General features: G+C 36.7%; 1 protein-coding gene across 1 annotated transcript in view; it reads left to right on the top strand.

Annotated features, from left to right (window-relative positions):
• The window catches only part of LOC128657294 (zinc finger protein 79-like), a 33,035-nt gene extending 14,007 nt beyond the window's left edge, over positions 1 to 19,028 (top strand). Inside the window, exons 5-6 of the mRNA XM_053711582.1 lie at positions 522 to 635; positions 17,334 to 19,028. Coding sequence (XP_053567557.1) covers positions 522 to 635; positions 17,334 to 17,866 — 647 coding nt within the window. The 3' untranslated portion in view covers positions 17,867 to 19,028. The remainder of the gene's footprint in view (positions 1 to 521; positions 636 to 17,333) is intronic.
• The last annotated feature ends 6,743 nt before the right edge of the window (positions 19,029 to 25,771 follow it).

Raw genomic sequence — 25,771 nt, 5'->3', positions numbered from 1 at the left:
ATGACGGTTACAGGTGAGTGTGCATGTATGTTGTGTCAGAGGGATGAAGGTTACAGGTGAGTGTGCATTTGTGGTGTGTCTGAGGGATGAAGGTTACAGGTGAGTGTGCATGTATGTTGTGTAAGAGGGATGAAGGTTACAGGTGAGTGTGCATGTATGATGTGTCAGAAGGATGAAGGTTACAGGTGAGTGTGCATGTATGTTGTGTCAGAGGGATGAAGGTTACAGGTGAGTGTGCATGTATGATGTGTCAGAAGGATGAAGGTTACAGGTGAGTGTGCATGTATGTTGTGTCAGAGGGATGAAGATTACAGGTGAGTGCATTTGTGGTGTGTCTGAGGGATGAAGATTACAGTTTGATGTACACATATGTTGTGTCTGAGTAATACGTTTTACAGGTAAGTGTAGAAATATGTTGTGTCTGAGGCACACAAGTTACACAGGTTACAGGCGAGTATGCACATATGTTGTCTGTGAGGCATGTAGGGTACACACAATACAATTATATTCTCACTGTACAGGGCGTATGGATGTTGCATCTTCAGATGGCTCAGCAGTTAAGCACAGAGGAGAATCGTATGTGTGTGATCAAATGAAGACTGAGGGGGATGAAGTTCCTATAAATGCAGCTACAGGTGATTAGTGCATATGAAAGTGCCATTATAATAAAAAAAATGTAATGCTGTAATCCATTAGAGCATGTCGTTTTAAAACTATGGACCCTAGACTACTGTGTTTTTAACCCCAAGAAATGGGTTAAATATAGAGTAGAAATACCATTCAGGACTTGCAGAGCACTGGTGATACAGAGCGGAAAACTCCACTGATCCAATCAGCAGTGCTAATTCCACATCTGATGATCCAATCAGCAGTGCTAATTCCACATCTGAGTTGTGCGACTATCACTGATGATTGGATCAGCAGCGTTTTCCACTAGGGATCAGCAGTGCTTTGCGAGTCCCAAGTCGTGTTTCTGCTCTGTTTTTGACCCCTTTGTGTGGTTAAACACACAGTAGTGTACGGTCAATAATCATAAAAATACATGTTTTAATTGATTAGAGCATATCATTTTTATACTTAATGACTCAGTAAAGGGAAAATTCTGTACTGGCGACCTTTTTTTCTCAGATGGTTACTGTTACAGGAACTTCCCAAACACAGAGATATAAACAACCTTATTTTATTCCAATCCTTGAACAGCAAGTAACAGATTAAAATGTAACAAACCGGAGACATAGATGCAGATGTTCTAGCAATGTTTGATAAAAAAGGCTTCAGCACAGGCTTTTATACCCTACTTCTCTCATACACACCAATTTCTACAAAGTTCCAGAATATTCTCTTACATTCTATAGTAAAAATAGGTTTGTTGTGTAAAATAAAGTGGGTGTGTTTAACAAGACATACATTTTGTGACATCAGACATTAAAGCAGTGAAGATGTCACCAGAGCGGCACACAACCTGGTACTAAGCCACATTCCATAGGGGGGAGGGGGGTTGTGTGTGAAGCTGGGATTCCAGAAGTTACTAGAAAGTGACTCTAACTAAATACATCCATATTGTGCATACATCAGCCATATTGTGTATATACATCAGCCATATTGTGTATATACATCAGCCATATTGTGTATACATCAGCCATATTGTGTATATACATCAGCCATAATGTGTATATACATCAGCCATATTGTGTATATACATCAGCCATATTGTGCATACATCAGCCATATTGTGTATATACATCAGCCATATTGTGTATATACATCAGCCATATTGTGTATATACATCAGCCATATTGTGTATATACATCAGCCATAATGTGTATATACATCAGCCATAATGTGTATATACATCAGCCATAATGTGTATATACATCAGCCATAATGTGTATATACATCAGCCATAATGTGTATATACATCAGCCATATTGTGTATATACATCAGCCATATTGTGTATATACATCAGCCATATTGTGCATACATCAGCCATATTGTGCATACATCAGCCATAATGTGTATATACATCAGACATATTGTGCATACATCAGCCATCTTGTGTATATACATCAGCCATATTATGTATATATATCAGCTATATTGTGTATATACATCAGCCATATTGTGTATATACATCAGCCATATTGTGTATATACATCAGCCATATTGTGCATACATCAGCCATAATGTGTATATACATCAGCCATATTGTGTGCATACATCAGCCATATTGTGTATATATACATCAGCCATATTGTGTATATACATCAGCTATATTGTGTATATACATCAGCTATATTATGTATATACATCAGCCATATTGTGCATATATCAGCCATATTGTGCATATATCAGCCATATTGTGCATACATCAGCCATAATGTGTATATACATCAGACATATTGTGCATACATCAGCCATCTTGTGTATATACATCAGCCATATTATGTATATATATCAGCTATATTGTGTATATACATCAGCCATATTGTGCATATATCAGCCATATTGTGCATATATCAGCCATCTTGTGTATATACATCAGCCATCTTGTGTATATACATCAGCCATATTGTGCATATACATCAGCCATATTGTGCATATACATCAGCCATCTTGTGTATATACATCAGCCATAATGTGTAGCCATATTGGCTTTATTCTCTATCATTTTCCCCTTTGATACTTTATAAGTATGACAGTTATGAAAAATATTTATTTACTAAAGCCTTAGAAATGACTGTATAAGATTCCAATATATGGTAATCCATGATAAACAAGGAATTACAAAAGAATATAAGTGCGCAAAACTAGATGCTAAAGTAAATGGTATAAAAAGGAGAATGTAATCAGCTACTAAAGGTCTTATACTTAGAATTTAGAATGTATAACCATGTGCGTCTCTAGAATAATTTAGCTTTTAAGCTCTAATTCCACTATAAGGAATAATTCTGTCTCAAACTTAAGGGTAAATAAATTTATTTAGTGCTCAAAAAATAAAATGAGCTTGTTTATATAAACATGAAATAAAACACATTTGAGAAGCAGGGATTAAAAATTTAAATTTATATAATACTAATTCCCAAAATAAACTCAAAACAATAATAAAACTTAAAAATAATTCATCTACAGAAAACTTTAATAATATATCTAATATTTTATAGCATATCTAATAGTGACCGGTCCTAACTAATAAACCTGCTAAACATAAAATAAAATCACAAAAGACAAAAGTTAAAAAGTTGCTCTTGTAGCCCAAACGGAGACTTTTTAGACAGGCTCCGGAATGTAGATGTATATCCAGACAAAGCGTCCTTCACAAGCTTTCCACAAAACGGAGTATACGATAGCGGTCTTCTGGATCCTCCCGGCTTGTTCTGAATGGTATATGGCGTCTAGGTGAAAGACAGAAGCGTCCGCTTAAATTGGTGTTTGGTATTTATAAAGCAAACAAATATCGGTACTTACACTTTAGTACCGAGAAATCTGTGCCGCGCCCGACTCTCCTCAGCAGCAGGGGTCCCAGTGTGTGTTGGATCGACTCTCCTCAGCAGCAGGGGTCCCAGTGTGTGTTGGATCTTTTCACAGACTTGTCTTACAGCCCAAACAACAGCCGACTACAAGGAACGACCCAGGGGAATATCCGGAATTGGCGCCAAAGAGAACACCTGTAGAGGTGAACATAAACTGCAAAACAGTTCTTAGAGTCACAAATTCAGCTTGTGAGCAGTAAGCAGCATATAATATAGATCAACTGAGCAACGCGTTTCAAATTCTTTTTCAAGCTCAGTTTGTGAGTCCATAATGCCGGCTTTTTATACCCTCAAGCAGTTCCTTAATTCTTAAAGGGATAGCCGCTCCTTTTATTATTCCGTCTTTAAAGTGCATAGTTTTTGTTTTTTTCATAAACAGACCAGACTGTCCCTTTAAGTTCTTTAAAACCTGTATGAAAAGTGTACACGTATGTGCATATGCATTTTTGAATGCCATTGCATTCAATATCTGTAAAACAGAAACAAGTGCGAGTTAACTGTAGGTTTACATTGATCAATGTGTACACACAAAGAATGTTGCTTTCTTTTGTTACAAGTATCACGTGCTATAACTAACAATAGCTTTTTCTGAATCACATAAGGACCTTCCCAACCAGCATGCCATGGACCTCTGTTTCTGAAAGTTTTTAAGAACCTTTAACTTGTTCTGGAACTGATTCAGCCATACAGTTTGTTTTATAAACTGTTTTATTGGACCTGGAATAAATAATGTCTCCTGGATTTGTTACATGCATTTCTCTACCATATCATTCATAAGGTGTTACCTGAGTTGTAGCATTGGGAGCAGAACAAATGGAAATCAGGATATCAGGTAAATGTTGTAACCAACACTTCTCTTCATCCTAAATAGCCTTGCGTAACCTTTATTTAATAGTTCTGTTCATACGCTCCACCATCCCAGCTGATTATGGAAGATAAGGTACTTAAAACCTTTGTTGTATTCCTAACAAAGCACACAGAGCCTGCATCACTTTCCTGTAAAATGAGTACATTGGTCACCTTCATTAATCCTAGGAAAACCCCAAATAGAAAATATAGATGCCCATAATGTTTGTGCAGTATTTGTCTTTAATGGAACTGCTTCTACCCACTTAGAGAAATTATCAACAACAACCAAACCATGGCCTAGATTTGGAGTTCGGCGGGAAAAGGGCTGTTAACGCTCCGCGGGCTTTTTTCTGGCCGCACCATAAATTTAACTCTGGTATCGAGAGTTTAAACAAATGCTGCGTTAGGCTCCAAAAAAGGAGCGTAGAGCATTTTTACCGCAAATGCAACTCTCGATACCAGAGTTGCTTACGGACGCGGCCGGCCTCAAAAACGTGCTCGTGCACGATTCTCCCATAGGAAACAATGGGACTGTTTGAGCTGAAAAAAAACCTAACACCTGCAAAAAAGCAGCGTTCAGCTCCTAACGCAGCCCCATTGTTTCCTATGGGGAAACACTTCCTACGTCTGCACCTAACACTCTAACATGTACCCCGAGTCTAAACACCCCTAACCTTACACTTATTAACCCCTAATCTGCCGCTCCCGCTATCGCTGACCCCTGCATATTTTTTTAACCCCTAATCTGCCGCTCCGTAAACCGCCGCAACCTACGTTATCCCTATGTACCCCTAATCTGCTGCCCTAACATCGCCGACCCCTATATTATATTTATTAACCCCTAATCTGCCCCCCTCAACGTCGCCGACACCTGCCTACACTTATTAACTCCTAATCTGCCGAGCGGACCTGAGCGCTACTATAATAAAGTTATTAACCCCTAACCCGCCTCACTAACCCTATCATAAATAGTATTAACCCCTAATCTGCCCTCCCTAACATCGCCGACACCTACCTTCAATTATTAACCCCTAATCTGACGACCGGAGCTCACCGCTACTCTAATAAATGTATTAACCCCTAAAGCTAAGTCTAACCCTAATACTAACACCCCCCTAAGTTAAATATAATTTACATCTAACTAAATAAATTAACTCTTATTAAATAACTTATTCCTATTTAAAGCTAAATACTTACCTGTAAAATAAACCCTAATATAGCTACAATATAAATTATAATTATATTATAGCTATTTTAGGATTAATATTTATTTTACAGGCAACTTTTTAATTATTTTAACCAGGTACAATAGCTATTAAATAGTTAAGAACTATTTAATAGTTACCTAGTTAAAATAATAACAAATTTACCTGTAAAATAAGTCCTAACCTAAGTTATAATTAAACCTAACACTACCCTATCAATAAATTAATTAAATAAACTATCTACAATTATCTACAATTAAACCTAACACTACACTATCAATACATTAATTAAACACAATTGCTAAAAAAAAAAAAAATTAAATAAACTAGCTAAAGTACAAAAAATAAAAAAGAACTAAGTTACAAAAAATAATAAAATATTTACAAACATAAGAAAAATATTACAACAATTTTAAACTAATTACACCTACTCTAAGCCCCCTAATAAAATAACAAAGCCCCCCAAAATAAAAAATTCCCTACCCTATTCTAAATTTAAAAAGTTACAAGCTCTTTTACCTTACCAGCCCTGAACAGGGCCCTTTGCAGGGCATGCCCCAAGGATTTCAGCTCTTTTGCCTGTAAAAAAAAACATACCATACCCCCCCCCCCAACATTACAACCCACCACCCACATACCCCTAATCTAACCCAAACCCCCCTTAAATAAACCTAACACTAAGCCCCTGAAGATCTTCCTACCTTGTCTTCACCATACCAGGTTCACCGATCCGTCCTGGCTCCAACATCTTCATCCAACCCAAGCGGGGGTTGGCGATCCATCATCCGGTGCTGAAGAGGTCCAGAAGAGGCTCCAAAGTCTTCCTCCTATCCGGCAAGAAGAGGACATCCGGACCGGCAAACATCTTCTCCAAGCGGCATCTTCAATCTTCTTCCATCCGGTGTGGAGCGGGTCCATCTTGAAGCAGGCGACGCGGATCCATCCTCTTCTTCCGTTGTCTCCCGACGAATGACGGTTCCTTTAAGGGACGTCATCCAAGATGGCGTCCCTCGAATTCCGATTGGCTGATAGGATTCTATCAGCCAATCGGAATTAAGGTAGGAAAATTCTGATTGGCTGATGGAATCAGCCAATCAGAATCAAGTTCAATCCGATTGGCTGATCCGATCAGCCAATCAGATTGAGCTCGCATTCTATTGGCTGATCGGAACACCCAATAGAATGCGAGCTCAATCTGATTGGCTGATTGGATCAGCCAATCGGATTGAACTTGATTCTGATTGGCTGATTCCATCAGCCAATCAGAAAATTCCTACCTTAATTCCGATTGGCTGATAGAATCCTATCAGCCAATCGGAATTCGAGGGACGCCATCTTGGATGACGTCCCTTAAAGGAACCGTCATTCGTCGGGAGACAACGGAAGAAGAGGATGGATCCGCGTCGCCTGCTTCAAGATGGACCCGCTCCGCACCGGATGGAAGAAGATTGAAGATGCCGCTTGGAGAAGATGTTTGCCGGTCCGGATGTCCTCTTCTTGCCGGATAGGAGGAAGACTTTGGAGCCTCTTCTGGACCTCTTCAGCACCGGATGATGGATCGCCAACCCCCGCTTGGGTTGGATGAAGATGTTGGAGCCAGGACGGATCGGTGAACCTGGTATGGTGAAGACAAGGTAGGAAGATCTTCAGGGGCTTAGTGTTAGGTTTATTTAAGGGGGGTTTGGGTTAGATTAGGGGTATGTGGGTGGTGGGTTGTAATGTTGGGGGGGGTATGGTATGTTTTTTTTTACAGGCAAAAGAGCTGAAATCCTTGGGGCATGCCCCGCAAAGGGCCCTGTTCAGGGCTGGTAAGGTAAAAGAGCTTGTAACTTTTTTAATTTAGAATAGGGTAGGGAATTTTTTATTTTGGGGGGCTTTGTTATTTTATTAGGGGGCTTAGAGTAGGTGTAATTAGTTTAAAATTGTTGTAATATTTTTCTTATGTTTGTAAATATTTTATTATTTTTTGTAACTTAGTTCTTTTTTATTTTTTGTACTTTAGCTAGTTTATTTAATTGTATTTATTTGTAGCAATTGTGTTTAATTAATTTATTGATAGTGTAGTGTTAGGTTAATTGTAGGTAGTTTATTTAATTAATTTATTGATAGGGTAGTGTTAGGTTTAATTATATCTTAGGTTAGGATTTATTTTACAGGTAAATTTGTTATTATTTTAACTAGGTAGCTATTAAATAGTTCTTAACTATTTAATAGCTATTGTACCTGGTTAAAATAATTAAAAAGTTGCCTGTAAAATAAATATTAATCCTAAAATAGCTATAATATAATTATAATTTATATTGTAGCTATATTAGGATTTATTTTACAGGTAAGTATTTAGCTTTAAATAGGAATAAGTTATTTAATAAGAGTTAATTTATTTCGTTAGATTAAAATTATATTTAATTTAGGGGGGGTGTTAGTGTTAGGGTTAGACTTAGCTTTAGGGGTTAATACATTTATTATAGTAGCGGTGAGGTCCGCTCGGCAGATTAGGGGTTAATAATTGAAGGTAGGTGTCGGCGATGTTAGGGAGGGCAGATTAGGGGTTAATACTATTTATGATAGGGTTAGTGAGGCGGGTTAGGGGTTAATAACTTTATTATAGTAGCGCTCAGGTCCGCTCGGCAGATTAGGGGTTAATAAGTGTAGGCAGGTGTCGGCGACGTTGAGGGGGGCAGATTAGGGGTTAATAAATATAATATAGGGGTCGGCGGTGTTAGGGGTAGCAGATTAGGGGTACATAAGGATAACGTAGGTGGCGGCGCTTTGCGGTCGGAAGATTAGGGGTTAATTATTTTAAGTAGCTGGCGGCGACGTTGTGGGGGGCAGGTTAGGGGTTAATAAATATAATATAGGGGTCGGCGGTGTTAGGGGCAGCAGATTAGGGGTACATAAGTATAACGTAGGTGGCGGTCGGCAGATTAGGGGTTAAAAATTTAAATCCAGTGGCGGCGATGTGGGGGGAGCTCGGTTTAGGGGTACATAGGTAGTTTATGGGTGTTAGTGTACTTTAGGGTACAGTAGTTAAGAGCTTTATGAACCGGCGTTAGCCAGAAAGCTCTTAACTCCTGCTTTTTTCAGGCGGCTGGAATTTTGTCGTTAGAGCTCTAACGCTCACTTCAGAAACGACTCTAAATACCGGCGTTAGGAAGATCCCATTGAAAAGATAGGATACGCAAATGGCGTAGGGGGATCTGCGGTATGGAAAAGTCGCGGCTGAAAAGTGAGCGTTAGACCCTTTAATCACTGACTCCAAATACCAGCGGGCGGCCAAAACCAGCGTTAGGAGCCTCTAACGCTGGTTTTGACGGCTACCGCCGAACTCCAAATCTAGGCCCATATGTCTATCCCCCTTTTGCAGGTGGCAAAGCCTAATAAAATCAATTTGTATTGCTTCCCAAGAACAAGAAGTTACTTTTTGCATAACAGATTTTTGTCCCTTTGGCCTAGGCGCATTCTGCAAACATTCTTGTGTCACTTCCTTGCTGTACAATTTGTCTCTCCCCACTTGTCCTAACACTTCATGGTTGAATTTAACCATTTCTGTACACAAAGGATTAGGAACATATGGTAACAAATTTCCAGTCTTCCTTTACACCATAATTCTGTGTTGAATTCTTTCTAGATTTTCCTCCTGCAATTTTATCAAATCCTGTAATGTATCAGTTTTAGGATTGTCAGGTGTAACAGCTGATAAAACTAAAACTTCTTGAAGATATGGTTTACCCACCAATGCTGCTTTTCTTGCTGCCTGATCTGCAACCCTATTTGCAGTTATTATAGGACTGTCTCCTGACTGATGTGCCTTCACTTTTATACTAGCACATCTTGATAGTGTATATTTTTCTCTTTCAAAAAAACTCCTGTAAAATAGACCCATGCTTATAGGGTTTGTTTTGAGAATCTACCATTCCCCTTTTCTCCCAAATCCCAAATGTAATGTCAATGCTTTGTGAACAAAACTGCTGTCTGTATAATTATTAGTGTAACCATCAGATAACTATTGCCTTTTTAACATCTTCCAATTCTGCTCCTTGTGCAGACATATTTCCTGGAAAACGAAACGTTTATGTGTGACCATTATTTGCATAATGTACAGCAAATCCTGTATGAAAACTGCCATCTGAAAAGGATCTAGCTCCGTCTACAAAAAAATTGTTAGTCTTTTTATACCCATGTGGAATCAAAGTGAATGGAGAAATTTTCTCCTGTTCCACTTGTGACATAGAATCATGTACCTCGCCAGGTATCTGCATTAACTGAGGTAAAACATAAGTAGGGCTAATCTGAATAGTAATTCTTTCTGCTTGCAAGCACAATACCCATTGAGCTACACGTGCAGAATGACCTGCTAAATCCTCAGCAGACCATTGTAACAATTTCAACAACGAAGGAGGTGTCTGTACAATATTTGATTCAAAGCATGTGATATGTTTGACTGTGCCAACAGCCCATGCAACAGCCATTAGCTGTTGTGACCGCTGCTTCATAAGTTGTGTTTCGGGCGAGTCTGAAGACTCGCCAGCAACACGGCCCTTCAAGCTCTGTACGGAGCTTGATAAATGGGCCTGAAAGAGACAGTCTAGTATAAATTAAACTTTCATTATTCAGATAGGACTTTTAATTTTAATCAACTTTCCAATTTACTTTTATCATCAAATTTGCTTTTTTCTCTTGGTATTCTTAGTTTAAACTAAACATAGGTAGGCTCATATGCTAATTTCTAAGCCTTTATATGGCTGCCTCTTATGACATGCTTTTTAAATCTATTTTCAACACAAAGAGACAGAAAGTACACGTGGGCCATATAGATAACACTGTGTTCAGGCATAGGGGGTTATTTAAGATTTAGCACAAAACAATGCTAAATTTAAGACAATAGATAATAAACAGTCACAGTCATGTGATCAGGGGGCTAGAAGAAGGTTCCTAGATACAAGGTAATCACAGAGGTAAAAAGTATATTAATATAACTGTGTTGGTTATGCAAAACTGGGGAATGGGTAATAAAGGGATTATCTATCTTTTAAAACAATAACAATTCTCTGGTAGACTGTCCCTTTAAAATCACTATCAATTTCTGAGATTCACTTTTCTAGACAAACATTACCAATTTATCGCTCTTCCATTTGGCCTAGCAACAGCTCAGAGAATATTCTTAAAGGTTCTAGGTGCCCTTCTATCTGTATTTAGAGAGCAGGGTATTGCAATGTTTCCTTATTTGGACGATATCTTGGTACTAACTCAATCTTTTCATTTAGCAGACTCTCACACGACACAACTATTGTTTCTTTGAAGACTTGGTTGGAGGATCAATTTACCAAGGAGTTTCTTGATTCCTCAGACAAAGGTCACCTTTTTAGGTTTCCAGATAGATTCAGTGACCATGACTCTATCCCTAACAGAAAAGAGACAATTGAAATTGGTTTCAGCTTGTCTAAACCTTCAGTCCCTATCATCCCCTTCAGTCGCCATGTGTATGGAAGTGTTAGGTCTCATGATTGCATCATTGGACGCGATCCCCTTTATTTGTTTTCATATGAGACCTCTATAACTTTAAAAGTTACACTAATGGTGCAAGGATTACACTCAGATATCCCAACTGATATTCTTAAATCACAATGCACAACTTTCTCTGACTTGGTGGTTAAACCACCACTTTATTTTTCAAGGGGCCTCCTTTGTTCATCCTACCTGGTCTGTAATCACAACAGATGCAAGTCTTACAGGTTGGGGAGCTGTCTGGGGGTCTCTGACAGCACAAGGAGTTTGGAATCCTCAAGATACAAGGTTACTAATCAATATCCTGGAACTCCGTGCTCTATGCAGAGCTCTTAAGGCTTGGCCTCTATTAAAGAGACAACCTTACATTGGTTTTCAGGCAGACAATATCACAACAGTGGCATATGTCAATCATCAAAGGGGGCTCACAGTCTCCTAGCAATGAAAGAAGTATCTGGAATACTTTTTTGGGGCGGAATCCAATTCTTGTTTAATCACTGCGATTCATATCCCAGGTATAAACAACTGGTAAGTGGATTATCTCAGCCGTCAATCTCTACATCCGGGGTACTTGTCTCTCCATCCAGATGTGTTCTATGAACTTGTACAGATGTGGGGCCTTCCAGAAATAGATCTGATGGCCTTTCATTTGAACAAGAAACTTCCCAGGTATCTCTCAAGGTCCAGGGATCCTCAGGCGGAAATTTTAGATTCTCTAGCAGTACCTTGGTCTTATCAGCCTGCTTACATTTTTCCCCTCTGGTTCTACTTCCAAGAATGATCTGAAAGATCATTATGGAACAATCTTATCTGTTTCTGATAGCCCCAGCATGGCCTCACAGGATTTGGTATGTGGACCTTGTAAAAATGTCCAGTTGCCCGCCTTGACCTCTTCCTCCATCACATGATTAAGGGGCACAGCCCCGAAACGTCGTGACTTTGTTTGTTCCTGTTCCTCTTGTACACAAATAAATAAGGAATTTTGCAAGGAGACCACCTTGTTTGTGTTTTATACTTCTTCCTCTAAGGCCAGACCTTCTATCTCAAGGTCCATTCTTCCATCCAGATATCGAATCTCTGAACTTAATGATATGGAAATTGAACGTTTAGTCTTAAGTCGTAGAGGTTTAGAGACATTAAAACAGTGAAGATGTGACAAGAGCTGCACACAACCTGGTACTAAGACACATCCCATAGGGAGGAGGGGGATTATATGTGAAGCTGTGATTCCAGAAGTTACTAGAAAGTTGCTCTAAATACATCCATATTGTGCATACATCAGCCATACTGTGTATATACATCACCCATATTGGCTTTATTCTCTATTAGGTCGATGCCTCTGAGATAGGAGCTGGTGCGGTCTTGACGCAAAGGGACCCTTCCATGTCCAAAATGCACCCAGTAGCCTTCTTTTCCAAATGATTCTCCACTGCAGAGAGGAATTACGATGTGGGAAATGGTAAACTTTTAGCCATTAAGATGGCACTTACTGAATTGCGACATTGGCTAGAGGGTACTGCTAACCCCATATAAATCCTTACTGATCATAAGAACCTGACGTATTTGGAAACTGCTCTCCGTCTCAATCCTAGACAGGCCATATGAGCCTTATTCTTCTCTCGTTTTAACTTTGTGGTCTCCTATGTTCCTAAAACCAAAAATAAGAAGGCAGACGCCTTGCCCCGCCAGTTTCCCCACTGATTCATCTGAAACCCCTGTTGAGCATATCATTCCTCCCTCCTGTGTGATTAGTCAACTCAGCACGTCTTCTCAAAAGACTGCAGCAGGCACAAAATAGAAAACGTCCCCAGGCTCCTACTGCTTCTGATATCCTCTTTGTGCCCACTAGTCTCTGTACTCCTGTGCTGTCCTGGGCTCATGACAGCAAATTGTCCGGTCAACCTGGTTTGGTGCGAACCTTTAAACTTCTCTCTTAATATATAAAACTTGAGAGGTTCAAACATTTAAAAACTAATTAATATAGTTCAAAGAATAAAATCTGAATAAATACCCATTAAGGTTAAACTAGTAAATATAATATAACATTTAACAAATATAATGGTATTGTTTGTATAATCTGTAAAAATGTTCTTCAGTTAGAAAAGGGTTAAAGGGATAGTCTAGTCCAAAATAAACTTTCTTGATTCAGATGGGGCATGTAATTTTAAAAAAACTTTTCCATTTACTTTAATCACCAATTTTGCTTTGTTCTCTTGGTATTCTTAGTTGAAAGCTAAACCTAGGAGGTTCATATGCTAATTTCTTGGACCTTGAAGACTGCCTCTTATATGAATGCATTTTGACAGTTTTTCACCACTAGAGGGTGTTAGTTTAAGTGTATCATATAGATAACACTGTGCTCACGCACGTGGAGTTACCTAGGAGTCAGCACTGATTGGCTAAAGTGCAAGTCTGTCAAAAGAACTGAAATAAGAGGGCAGTTTGCAGAGGCTTAGATACACGGTAATCAAAGAGGTTAAAAGTGTATTAATATAACTGTGTTGGTTATGCAAATTTAGGGAATGGGTAATAAAGGGATTATCTATTTTTTAAAACAATAAACATTTTTATGTAGACTGTCCCTTTAAGTTTTATTTTCTTTAATTAAAGATGTGTCTTTAAATAGATTGGAGGCAGATTAGCTTGTAAAGCAGTGAACAAGTGCAGTAGCCCCACATGAAATGTGTCTGCTGTTGCGGCCTAGAGTCATCTTTTTTTTCTTTAATTACTTTTCTTCCGTTGTTTGTTGTTTTTATATTGCACCTACAAATCTGACTTAATTTTGAAGCATCCTGACTTAAGAATATTTTGTTTGGGGACTTATGGGGAGCTAGAACCATTCTTCTTGTCTTTATGGCCTACCATGTAGTCCGATATTCAAGAGTATTTCAAAGACTGTCAGACATGTGTCATCAACAAGACACCTCGATCCTTACCTCATGGTCGGCTTCAACCCCTGTACATACCAAAGCAGCCTTGGACACACATTGCCATGTATTTTGTTGTGAATCTACCTCCTTCCAACAACAATGCAGTAATTTGGGTTGTAGTGTATCAGTTTTCTAAGCTTGCCCATTTTGTACCTTTAGCCAAGTTGCCTACTGCCCAAGAATTGGCAGATCTGTTACTCTCCCATGTGATTCGACTACATGTCATTCCTGTGAATATTGTCTCTGACAGAGGTCCTCAATTTGTTTCTGCCTTATGGAGAGGTCTATGCAAACTGCTTGGTACTACTGTCTCCTTGTCCTCTGGTTATCACCCTCAAACAAATAGGCAGACGGAAAGAACAAACCAAGACCTAGAGGCTTATCTCAGAGCTTATGTAAATTTACAGCATTCCAACTGGTCCGAATTGCTACCCTTAGCAGAACTTCGATGTTCTCATTTTCAAGCAGCTGCCGGTTACCAGCCTTGTGTCTTTCCTCTTTCTGCTCCTTCTGTGAGGGTCCCCGCTGCTGAACATTGGTTTTCTGACCTTACTGCTCATTGGCATGAAATACGCTCTCAGTTATGCTGTCTCCAGGTACAAGGCTTTTGCTGGTCAACATTGAACTGTGAATTGTTCCTGGGTTCCTACCTGTGATGTGCATGCTCCTTCCCTTGTCTCCAGCTTCCATGCTGGTCACCACTCTAAGCCAGCCTAGGGTCCCGAAGGTACTCTTTGGGGGAGGCTATGTCATGCCGCCGCCTTGCTCCCTGATTATTCTACTGCTTAACCCTTTTGATACCCAGAAACATTTGTCTGCCTCCTTGTTACTGTACCTTGCATTGCCTGGTGAGCATTCCTTTCTAATTACCTATAAAAAAAAAAAACACTGGCAAAGCCATGCAAATGGGATCCTAGTGAAGCTTTTACAACCATCGTTGTAAAAGCCATGGTTCATTTTGTTATTTTGTATTGTATTTGTATACATTTTGCATTAGTTGCAGAAAGTAACATAATCAGTATGAATCAATAACTGGATAAGTGTAGGAACCAAAATTCACCTGCATTGTTTCAGGGAGGGAGACGCACAAGGTGCTCTATAAAAATCCAAAGGATTATTTGCATTAAATGGGCCCTGACGAAGTCTCAGCACAAGGTGAAATGATTGTTGGCTTATTTTGTTTTGCTATTCTCCAGTGAAGGACTCCAGCTTGTATATATATTTGACAGCACTTGTTTATAGTGCCACCTGATCATCTGTGATAATAAATCTACCACCTACTCTAGCTGAGGTCCTTACTTGCTGGGGTAGTTGCGCTGGTATATCCAACATCTTTGCAGCTAGGATTGGAGGAGTGCTCCGTCTACTGACCACCTCGATACCATGCCCCTGCCCCCGGCTTAGAATTGAAGCCTTAAACCGATGGAATTCCACAGCATGTAGCCCAAAGGTATGGATTTATGTCCCAACATCATCCAATAATCACCTAATTTTCAAGGGCAAGGAGATGGCAGACACTGTGATTGGAAGTAGTTGCTTTTATACTGTTCAAACCCTGTGCGAGCATAGCATCATATACAAATATTTTGGACTTGATTGTAAAGAGCCTTATCTAAGTTACTTCCAGGACAGTTCCTCTTGGCTAGCGTCATTTCTGTGACATTTTGCTATACTAAATTCTTTAACTTTTGTATGGATTTATATGATGTACATATACTCAAGTGATTTTCATAAATGTATTTTATAAAAAGGTGTTTTATGCATGAGTGATTTCAAAAGCTCCCTATTTGTTCTTTTTATTATTTATACATGAAGTTTCAGGACTTTAAGGGGTTAATCATACACCCATTTTTAGTAGTTTTTTATTTTTGTTAAGAAAATTGTTTTTAATCACAGGAGAATACACACTTGAAACATATTAAGAAAATACATAGTGTGCTATTATGTGTATTCCTTTTAGTCAGTCTTGCACTGATTTGTAATGCAGAAAAGAACAGCCATGTATATGTAATCTAATAAGGAGAAAAGAGGTTACTGTACCTTCAAAGGGACAGTCTACTTGAAAAGTGTTATTGTTTAAAAAGATAGATAATCCCTTTATTACCGATTCTCAAGTTTTGCATAACCAACACTGATCTATTAATACACTTTTTACCTCTGATTACCTGTATCTAAACCTCTACTTAGCTGTACTGAGACTGCTTCTTATCTCAGTGCATTTTAACCAATTAGTGCTGGTTCCTGCGTAACCATTATTGTTCTCCACTGGAGCGAGCACAATGTTATATATATATGCCACACATGAACTAGCTCTGTCTGGCTGTAAACAAAATAATAAAAATCCCTGAGATAAGAGGCCGCCTGTAGGCACTTAAAAACAAGCAAATTTAGAGGTTATAAAGAATAGTAATATAACAATGTTAGTTATGTGAAGCTGTGTAATGGGTAGTAAAGGCATTATTTATCTTTTTAAACAATAAAAAAAATCAAGTAGACTGTGTCAATTCTATTATTATTTAATATTAATAACTTTGAAGGTTTGAAATTAAGTAGTTTTAAGGTACTTTAAGAATTATTAATCATTAGTTTAGAAAATTTACATTTAACTACACTAAGAATGCATATAGTGCCTAGAGTTCCAACATTACAGCATGTAGCGCAGAAGAAACAAGCTTTACAAAGTAAATAAAGAGGCATTATGAGGGCAAATAAAAGCACCATTTGTGCACACATGTAATAGTTATAAAGCACAGTTGTGTGACTAAATATTTTAATTACATTAAAAACTGAATTAATTCCAGAAATATCTATTTGCTAATGTTCTCTACATAGATTTTTTAAACATTATACATTACTTTTTATATGAAATGATAATCTGATGTGAAGGATGTGAAGGAAATCTTCATTAAAAATAAAAAAATGTGGTATAAATGAAACTGAATACTTTGTGCATACAAGTAATAGTTATAAAGAGTAGTTTTAAAACTCAAATAATTAAATTACTAAAATTGCCTTGAAAACTATTTTAAAAGGTCTAAATATATTTTAAAAAAAAATAGGTATAAATTATAACTGCATTCATTTCTATTTATTTCAATAATTTACAAATATTGGATGCTGGGGAGTATATAAATATATTACCTAATGTCTGGTAAACTACCCCTAATCCTTAGCACGGAGGCTGGTGAAAGGTGTAGGAGTCATAGCTGGGTGCCTTCCCTTGTAGAGGACACTCAGAACACTTAAAATGCTCTCAGGATAAAAACATGTAATTAATAAATAACGTTACTCTTATTGTATTTTTTATCAACAGGTATATTTACAAACTGCAGTAATCCTAATCATGACCAGAGTGCTGATACTTCTTTTAATCTTCTTCAAAATAAGAGAAGCCACATGGGATACTTATGTTCTGAATCTGGAAAATCTTTTACCTTGAAATCAGCTCTTGGTAATCGTGTGAAAATTCATACAGAAAAGAAAGTATTTTCATGTTCTCACTGTGGGAAATTTTTTACTCGGAAATCAAATCTTACTAATCATCAGAAAATTCATATAGGAGAGAAAGCTTTTTCATGTTCTGACTGCGGCAAATGTTTTATTCGGAAATCAAATCTTACTGATCATCAGAAAATTCATATAGAAGAGAAAGCATTTTCATGTTCTGACTGTGGCAAATGTTTTAATGTGAAATCAAATCTCATAAAGCATCAGAAAATTCATACAGGAGAGAAAGCATTTTCATGTTCTGAGTGTGGCAAATATTTTACTCTAAAATCATATCTCATTAATCATCAGATAATTCATACAGGGAAGAAAGCATTTTCATGTTCTGACTGTGAGTAATGTTTTACTGAGAAATCCTATCTTAATAGGCATCAGAAAATTCATACAGGGGAGAAAGTATTTTCATGTTTTGACTGTGGGAAATGTTTTACTCAGAATTCAGAACTTATTAGGCATCAGAAACTTCATACAGGAGAGAAAGCATTTTCATGTTCTGTGTGTGGCAAATGTTTTACTCTAAAATCATATCTCATTAAGCATCAGATAATTCATACAGGGAAGAAAGCATTTTCATGTTCTGAATGTGATTAATGTTTTACTGAGAAATCCCATCTTATTAGGCATCAGAAAATTCATACAGGGGAGAAAGCATTTTCATGTTCTGACTGCGGGAAATGTTTTACTCAGAAATCACATCTTAATAGACATCAAAAACTTCATACAGGGGAGAAAGCATTTTCATGTTCACACTGTGGGAAATGTTTTACTCTGAAATCACATCTTAATAGACATCAAAAACTTCATACAGGAGAGAAAGAATTTTCATGTTCTGACTGTGGGAAATGTTTTACTCGGAAATTATATCTTATTACTCATCTGAAAATTCATATTAAAGGAAATATGTGAAATCAGCACTTAAGAGTATGACACAGTTGTCATCTGCACAATGTCTATAGTACTTATAACTACATGTCGTCCTCTGTGGTACCCACTTTTGGGACAGTTTGAGGCCCTTCAGTACCTCAAGCGCTTATAAGATGGCTCTGGGGATTAGGTTTCCATAGCCAAGTGATCATATGGCACACAAAAAAATGTGTTTTATTTCAGTAAAAGTTCATATAAGGGGGGCCAAATGTGTAGATCAAAGTTAGATAAAAAAAAATATCAAAAGGCCCTTATTTATATGTTGATAAATCCAACTTTGAAATGTAGGTACTGTTTGAGGACATTATAGTAAGCTGATCACTGAGGTGACAATATTTCCCTAGCTGGAATTTAAATTGACCAGGTGTATACGTTAACATCGGCTAAATAAAATGCATTGTGCTGAAATATAACAAAAATTAAAAAAATATATATTTTGATTTTCAAATACTAATTTTTATTGGCAAACTAAATTATTCTCCATTTCTTCTTATTTTACAATGGTTACCTAATACAGTCACATTGTATTGTTTACAACTGTGTTTATTAAAATTGTAATAAAAATATAATTTTTTCACACCTGTTTAAGATTTCTCACACATCATGATATTTAAATAAAATAAAGGTACAGTGTGAATCTGCAGGGTCTGCTGAAAAAACCAATGTGCTCACCAATATGAGCAGCATCTAAAAGCTCTGAAACTGCTCAGCACAGGGTGTGAAAGGTACATTAAACAGTTTTTGAATGTAATATAAGATATTTAATTATGTGTATTAAAACTAATTTTCAATAGGCTTCCATTATTTATTTTGCCCCCTTCCCAGTAATATAACTCTGAAATTGTTCATTTTCTAATTCCCTTGAGTTTCTGGAAAGTAATAGCCATGTAGAAACCTATGCCTTTGTTTTCTGTTCTGCTGAAAATAATTAGGGACAGATACAGGGCCAGATTAAGGCTCTCGCTTGAGCATTAATTGTACTAGAAGTAAGCTTTTTGCGCTTGTTGGGTTGCGCTCATATTACGAGTTGAAAGTAAACTGTTTTGGTTTTCATGCTAACCCGACAAGCGCAAAAAGCTAAAGTTAGAATACCACGTACGCGTACACCTATTACCCCCTAGAAAACAATGGAGAAAAAGTGGGGGGAAACACTCTTGTGCAAACACAATCGCATATTCTCATTTGTGCTAACTCGACATGACAATATGAATATTTCACATTCTAATGTTCTTCACATATAAGAATATGTTTCATTTATTCATAAATATTTCTATATATATATATATATATATCTGATGATATTTTGGTACAATGTATAGCTATTCCAATATATATATATATATATATATATATATATATATATATAGGTATCGACATATACAGGTATATATTGGAATATCTATTTAGAAATACTTTAAACATATTCTGCTATGTGGAGAACATTGGAATGTTAAATATTTACAGTAAATACACAGTATAACACTATTAAATATGAATATTGTATAAATATGCTTTTGCATGTTTTCATCTAATTAACTAAAAAGGGCTCCAATGCACTTATATATAAGTCTATATATGTGTGCATATGTATTTATGTGTATATATGTAAATATATATATATACACACACACACACACACATATATATATATACATATATATACGTTGATAGGAGTAGCCGTGTTAGTCCAGAGATTTAGATATCAAAATAACAAGAGTATTGCATTGAGCAATGATACTTTTTTTTTTATTGGGCTAACTATACACTTATAAGTTGACAAGCTTTCGGAAGAGTTCCTTCCTTTATCAAGTCTGGAGCAATACTCCAGACTTTTGCTTCAGACTTGATAAAGGAAGGAACTCTTCCGAAAGCTTGTCAACTTATAAATGTATAGTTAGTCCAATAAAAAAAATATCATTGCTCAATGCAATACTCTTGTTATTTTGATACATATACATATATATATATATATATATATATATATATATATATATATATTTAGACATGTATATGTATGTATCTCTATGTTAAAGCCCTTTGCCTGTTTTATTTAATACCCGAGACCTCATATTTTTATGCCCTTATAACTTTTTTGGTGCAATATTTTTTTTTTTAAATAATTTTTATTAGATGGTGTTATATTTTTTAATGTATTTTTTATGCGTTTTGTGCAACTTTTATGTTTTGCAAAACAGTTAACTAGACCTCTGAAGTCTTGGTAATCATTCTAGTATAAATTGCGATTGCGCTCAAGCTATTGCTTTTACTTTCAACTTGTAATTCCCGTGGCTAGCCCAATGAGCGTAAACCCCTTATCTCAGTGTGCAAACAATATCTGTGTTGAATATAGACTTTGAACTCTGTTAAAAATAGTTACTTTAACACTGTACACTGACTTAGATTGCATTACACTATCTGTCCATAATTATCTTCAGTAGATGAGATTAGAACATGGAAACCCTGGTTTTTGTGGTGCAGCTTGTCTGTTCACTAGCAAATAACAATTGTGCTTTTAAAAATGTTACCAGTTCCCAGCTGCAGACGTACAGCTTCTGCCACCTCCTTGTCTCTCCATAACTAAGTTTTTTTTTCCCCAGCCTTAAAAAGGAGGCAAATAAGTATCTGGTGAACCTAATAATCTTAAAGGGACATGAAATCCAAACATTTTCTTTAGGTTTAGATAGAATACACAATTTTAAACAACTTTCAAATTTACGTCTATTATCTAATTTGTTTTTGTTTTTTTATATCCTTTGTTGGAGAACATACCTAGGAAGGCTCAGGAGCAGAGCTTTTATGTTCCTTTAATTAAACTCATTCTACCTAGTAGAAAACCTAAACTAGGTTGTCGCAGTCTACCTGTTAGTGGGATGGAGAATAGGCTGACTGCTCTTCCGAATATTCCACCCCATGGACCCCAAAGGCACACACAGAAACACAATGCAATAAACAATTAGTAGCTTTACCTGGGGCTATATGCTATTCCAGGGTAGAAACTATACAAAAATCTGGGTCCTAAGTACACACAATTTATTACCTTATTGTCTCTCTTTCTTGATGCATCAGTTCCTACTGAGCATGTGCAAGCGTTCACAGCAGAGGTGGAACTAACATTGGTGCAGAAGGTGCAGTGGCACCAGGGCCCAAGAGTTGGGGTGCCCATAGCAACCAGTCTATACATAGATGTGTGCAGAATATGTACAATCCTAATGCTGGGGAGCCTTTTATTAGTGCAGGTAACAGGTCTATCTTCTCTGTCTATCCTCAAAATCATTACAGGTATACCCCGCTCATACAGCGGGTTAGGGACCGGAGCCCCGATGTAAAGTGAGAACCGCCTTAAAGTGAAACAAGGCAGTTTTAGCTTTCTTTCCACTTGCCAGTGTGTTTAAAAACTTGAAAACATGTTTGAACTAGCATATATTAGGGGTGCAATAGGGCTAAGTTTAGTTTAACACTAGCACAGCATAGTATTCAATAAATACTATACTTGTAAAATAGTGACAATTACTGTAGTAAAATTTGCCAAACTATAGCACTGAGACACAGATTGCACTGTAAAGCTGTAAACAGAGTGAACTGCGCACAACAAAATGGTGCCAGTCACTTTTCTCGCAAACTCACAATGATTACAGCACTATTTCATAATCCTTGGAGGTTGAACTTCAGCTCCACAAAGCGCTGTATTAGCAAATCGATGTAAAGTGAAGCGCTGTAAAGTGAGGTATACCTGTATATAGAACGCCATGTACAGTAAATTATTACTATTGCTTACTACTGAGTTACCTTTGTGGGGGGCCCAAAACATTTTTGCACTAGGGTCTTCTGTTGAGTAGGTCCGCTACTGGTTCACAGTATAAATATCTATATGTCTGTGTTCAGCTGATGGCTGTCACATGATACAGGGGCAAATAAATTAAAGAAAACATTTGTCAGAAAAAGTCTACTGCTCATTTGACATTTAAAGTAAGTGTTACTGCATTGTCTCTTTGATTATGCATTTGATTGTGTTCAATGGTGCTTTAAAGAAAGTCTTTGTTTTTGCAGTTACAAAAATGAATGAATCTATAGGAATATATCTGTAACCACTGATGTAATAACCACTGTAATAAAACATGCCACGGTGGGTACAGTGGTAATAAATGACAATAAAAACAATAAGATGTGGATCCACTCTTGTACAAATTGAATATTGAATATATCTATATAAAAACACCGAATAATAAAATAATGCAGAGGCAATAATAATAGTAGCCCCAATAAAAATATGAGAAAGTTTAAAATTCCAAACAATGTCTGAAAGAAATCAATCCAATGTGTGGATTAAAAAATACAGTAAATCAAATGTATGGATTGCTGATATCGACTAGGAGGAGGATACCGTAAGAGATATTGTGTACCAGTGTTGGTGGTGATAAGGTGTATAAAAAAGGGAGTGAAAAATTATCCTTAGTGATTGCAAATATAAAGAAAACAGACAGTGTCAACTTGCTTATTCAAAAGTAAAAAAAATTATTTGAAAAATTACAAATGAAAAAATGCTCAAAAAATGAAAAAAAGAGAACAAAGTCAGTGATTAAAAAAAAAAAGGAACAAAGAGAACAAAGTCAGTGATTATAATCAAACAAACAAGAACCCTAAAAAAGGCTAAATGTGAAGATCCAAATAAAAGTCAAAAGTTCATAATGTGTGGAAAAGGAAACCTTATTTTCCTAGTGGTGAGAGTCCGTCTGAGGTTCCTGATGGTGAGAATAAAGTCAACGGTCTTTTAGGTCAAACCCAATTAGTGGGCCAGTGTTCCTGTTCCTGATGGTGAGAACCTTTGGTGGTTGGGAGAAACTCCAATCCAAAAAAATGTTTCTTTTTAAATCATAAATTAAACCTAAAGGCAAATAAAAACAGCAATAGTGTAGATGGTACTAAAAACTTATATAAAATCAGAATAGTGCTTACCAGCTGTGGTCAACGCGTTTCAGCCTCCTCTAGGCCTTTCTCAAGACTGCCAGCTGGTTGTCAAAAGTGTCCCTTTTGTAGTGAAAAGTTTTACGCCAAAAAGTGTGTTTGGGGGCGTGGCTAAAAACCGGAAGTGGTGTAGGGTATGTAATAGAGTTCTTTTTTTTTTGTCTCGTTAATGTAGGTTTTTCATCATTTGTAAATTGAGCATATAATATTTAAATGAAAGTGAGATCGAGTGACTTTTCAAATGTTTTTTGCGCAAGCTGGAAAAAACATGTTATTCTTTTATGTTCACTATAATATGCCATTTATCAGATGTAAAAAAAAAATTTTTTGGATAAAGTTTTTTCAAACTGTAATGTAGTATACCTTATCAGGATTCCTTTGCTGATAGGTCTAGAAGTGTTTAAATCAACATTAATAAACTACGGTGGCTTGTCTACTAACTACAGATAATTTATTGAACCTAACATAATGTTTGTATATATAATGTTGGGTGGTAATGAAATCAAACAACTTGTCACAAGTTTATCATGCAAATTGGGGAATGTTCTCCTCTAGTGCTGTGCTTGCTAGATTTTGAAGTTTATCAGGTACAAGTTTTTCTGACTGATAGCATAATGTACCTTATCATTAGTCTATTGCTGGTTGATCTAGAATATTTGAGAAAATGTTTTTTTAAAAACAAAGATACTTAGATAAGTTATTTTGGCTTTTGCGATATATCCCAATTTAATTTCTTATATAAGAAAAGCATGAATCATTATCAATTCATAATTCTATTTTAAGAACCACTGACCATATTCGTATCCATAGTTGTATATTGAATGTATTGATGCAAAAAACTGATATTGTAATCAGTAAAAGGTGGCGGGTGGCAAATAGCGTGAGATTACTATATATACTTATTGAGATCAACGTGTACATTGTGGCACTGTCACAATGAGTTGTTATGTAGATCAATTGAGTACAGATATTATTATTGAAATATTCCATACTAATGGGTGGTTTAGTTCTGTTAAAGAATTTCATTATATTTGAATCATTACATATGTTATGGTTCTGTCATGATAAGTTGGTATTATACAAAACGTTATGACAAAGGAGGTAACGGTTTAATTCGGCACAACCATTGCTATTAAAGTATTATATACTCTAGATGACTTAACTTATTATATACAGTTAAAGTGAGTAGATTGGATTAGGGTGAACAGAATATATAATTAGACCTAGCTTATTAGTGGAATCTGAGTTAAAAAAAATTGTGTATTAATTTGTCCAGATAGGAGATTAGGATTGTAGTATCATCATAATTTATTTATGATTACATTGATTTAAACTTAGCTGGAAGAACATTGTCCTAGCATTATAATATGTTATATACGGTGTCCAGGGGTACTTCGAGATTCTCCAAGGCTCTGTTAGCTCCCTGTCTTCTTCTTTTGTGGTTTCGTCATTAGAGAAAGGGGGATTTTATTTCAGAGTTTTTTCTTAGTGATAGTATGCCCTTTTTATGTATGGCTAGTTACTAGTAGGGTAAAACATGTAGATAGTCCATATTTAAGGGCTTTAAAAAAACTTAACTATTACATACCCTACATCACTTACGGTTTTTAGCCACAACGCTTAATACTTACTAAACCTATTGCTATCATGTAGTAACAGAAAACTATCAGAAGAGATGGCCAAAAGGAACAACACTTTCCAAGAAAGTAGTTAAATGTCCACAGAATGCATAGGCTCAAAATGGAGGGGCCTGTAAAGCCCTCAAAACCAAATTAACGGCTAGATTTAGAGTTTGGCGGTAGATGGGGTGCGTTAGCTACGCGTGGTTTATTTCTAACGCACAGAGTTTTTTAACGCGGGTATTTAGAGTTTATAAATAACCATTTAACGGTACTCCTAACGCGTGTATTTCACACGCGGAATCCCGTCCGCGTTAGACAGTCTCCCATAGAGATCAATGGAAAAATAAACAAACACGCTTTTTTCATCTAACACTCGATCTCGCGAGAAATACGCACAGCTCGGTCATATGACGTATACCACATAATGCACAACAATAACACACCGCAAATGTCACAACAACAATCACAAAACAAAGCACATAAGTATTACACATTCAGAAGCGGGGGGAAATTTAATAAAATAAAATACAGGGAATACGCATATCATTTAAGATGCGGAAATACGGAAAATAACAACAAGGAAAAAAAAAATCACAATCATACACTAGCAAAATACTCGCATTCAATATTACTATATATTAGGACAAACATACATATACAACACTTCACTAATACCACACCATCGCAAATTAACATTTACACATAATACTAACTCGAAATGAGCATGCGCAAATTC

Source organism: Bombina bombina, chromosome 4 (genome assembly GCF_027579735.1).
Source record: "Bombina bombina isolate aBomBom1 chromosome 4, aBomBom1.pri, whole genome shotgun sequence".
Taxonomy (NCBI): domain Eukaryota; kingdom Metazoa; phylum Chordata; class Amphibia; order Anura; family Bombinatoridae; genus Bombina; species Bombina bombina.
The sequence above is the reverse complement of the archived record's forward strand: the minus strand, read 5'-3'. Positions and strand labels throughout refer to the sequence as shown.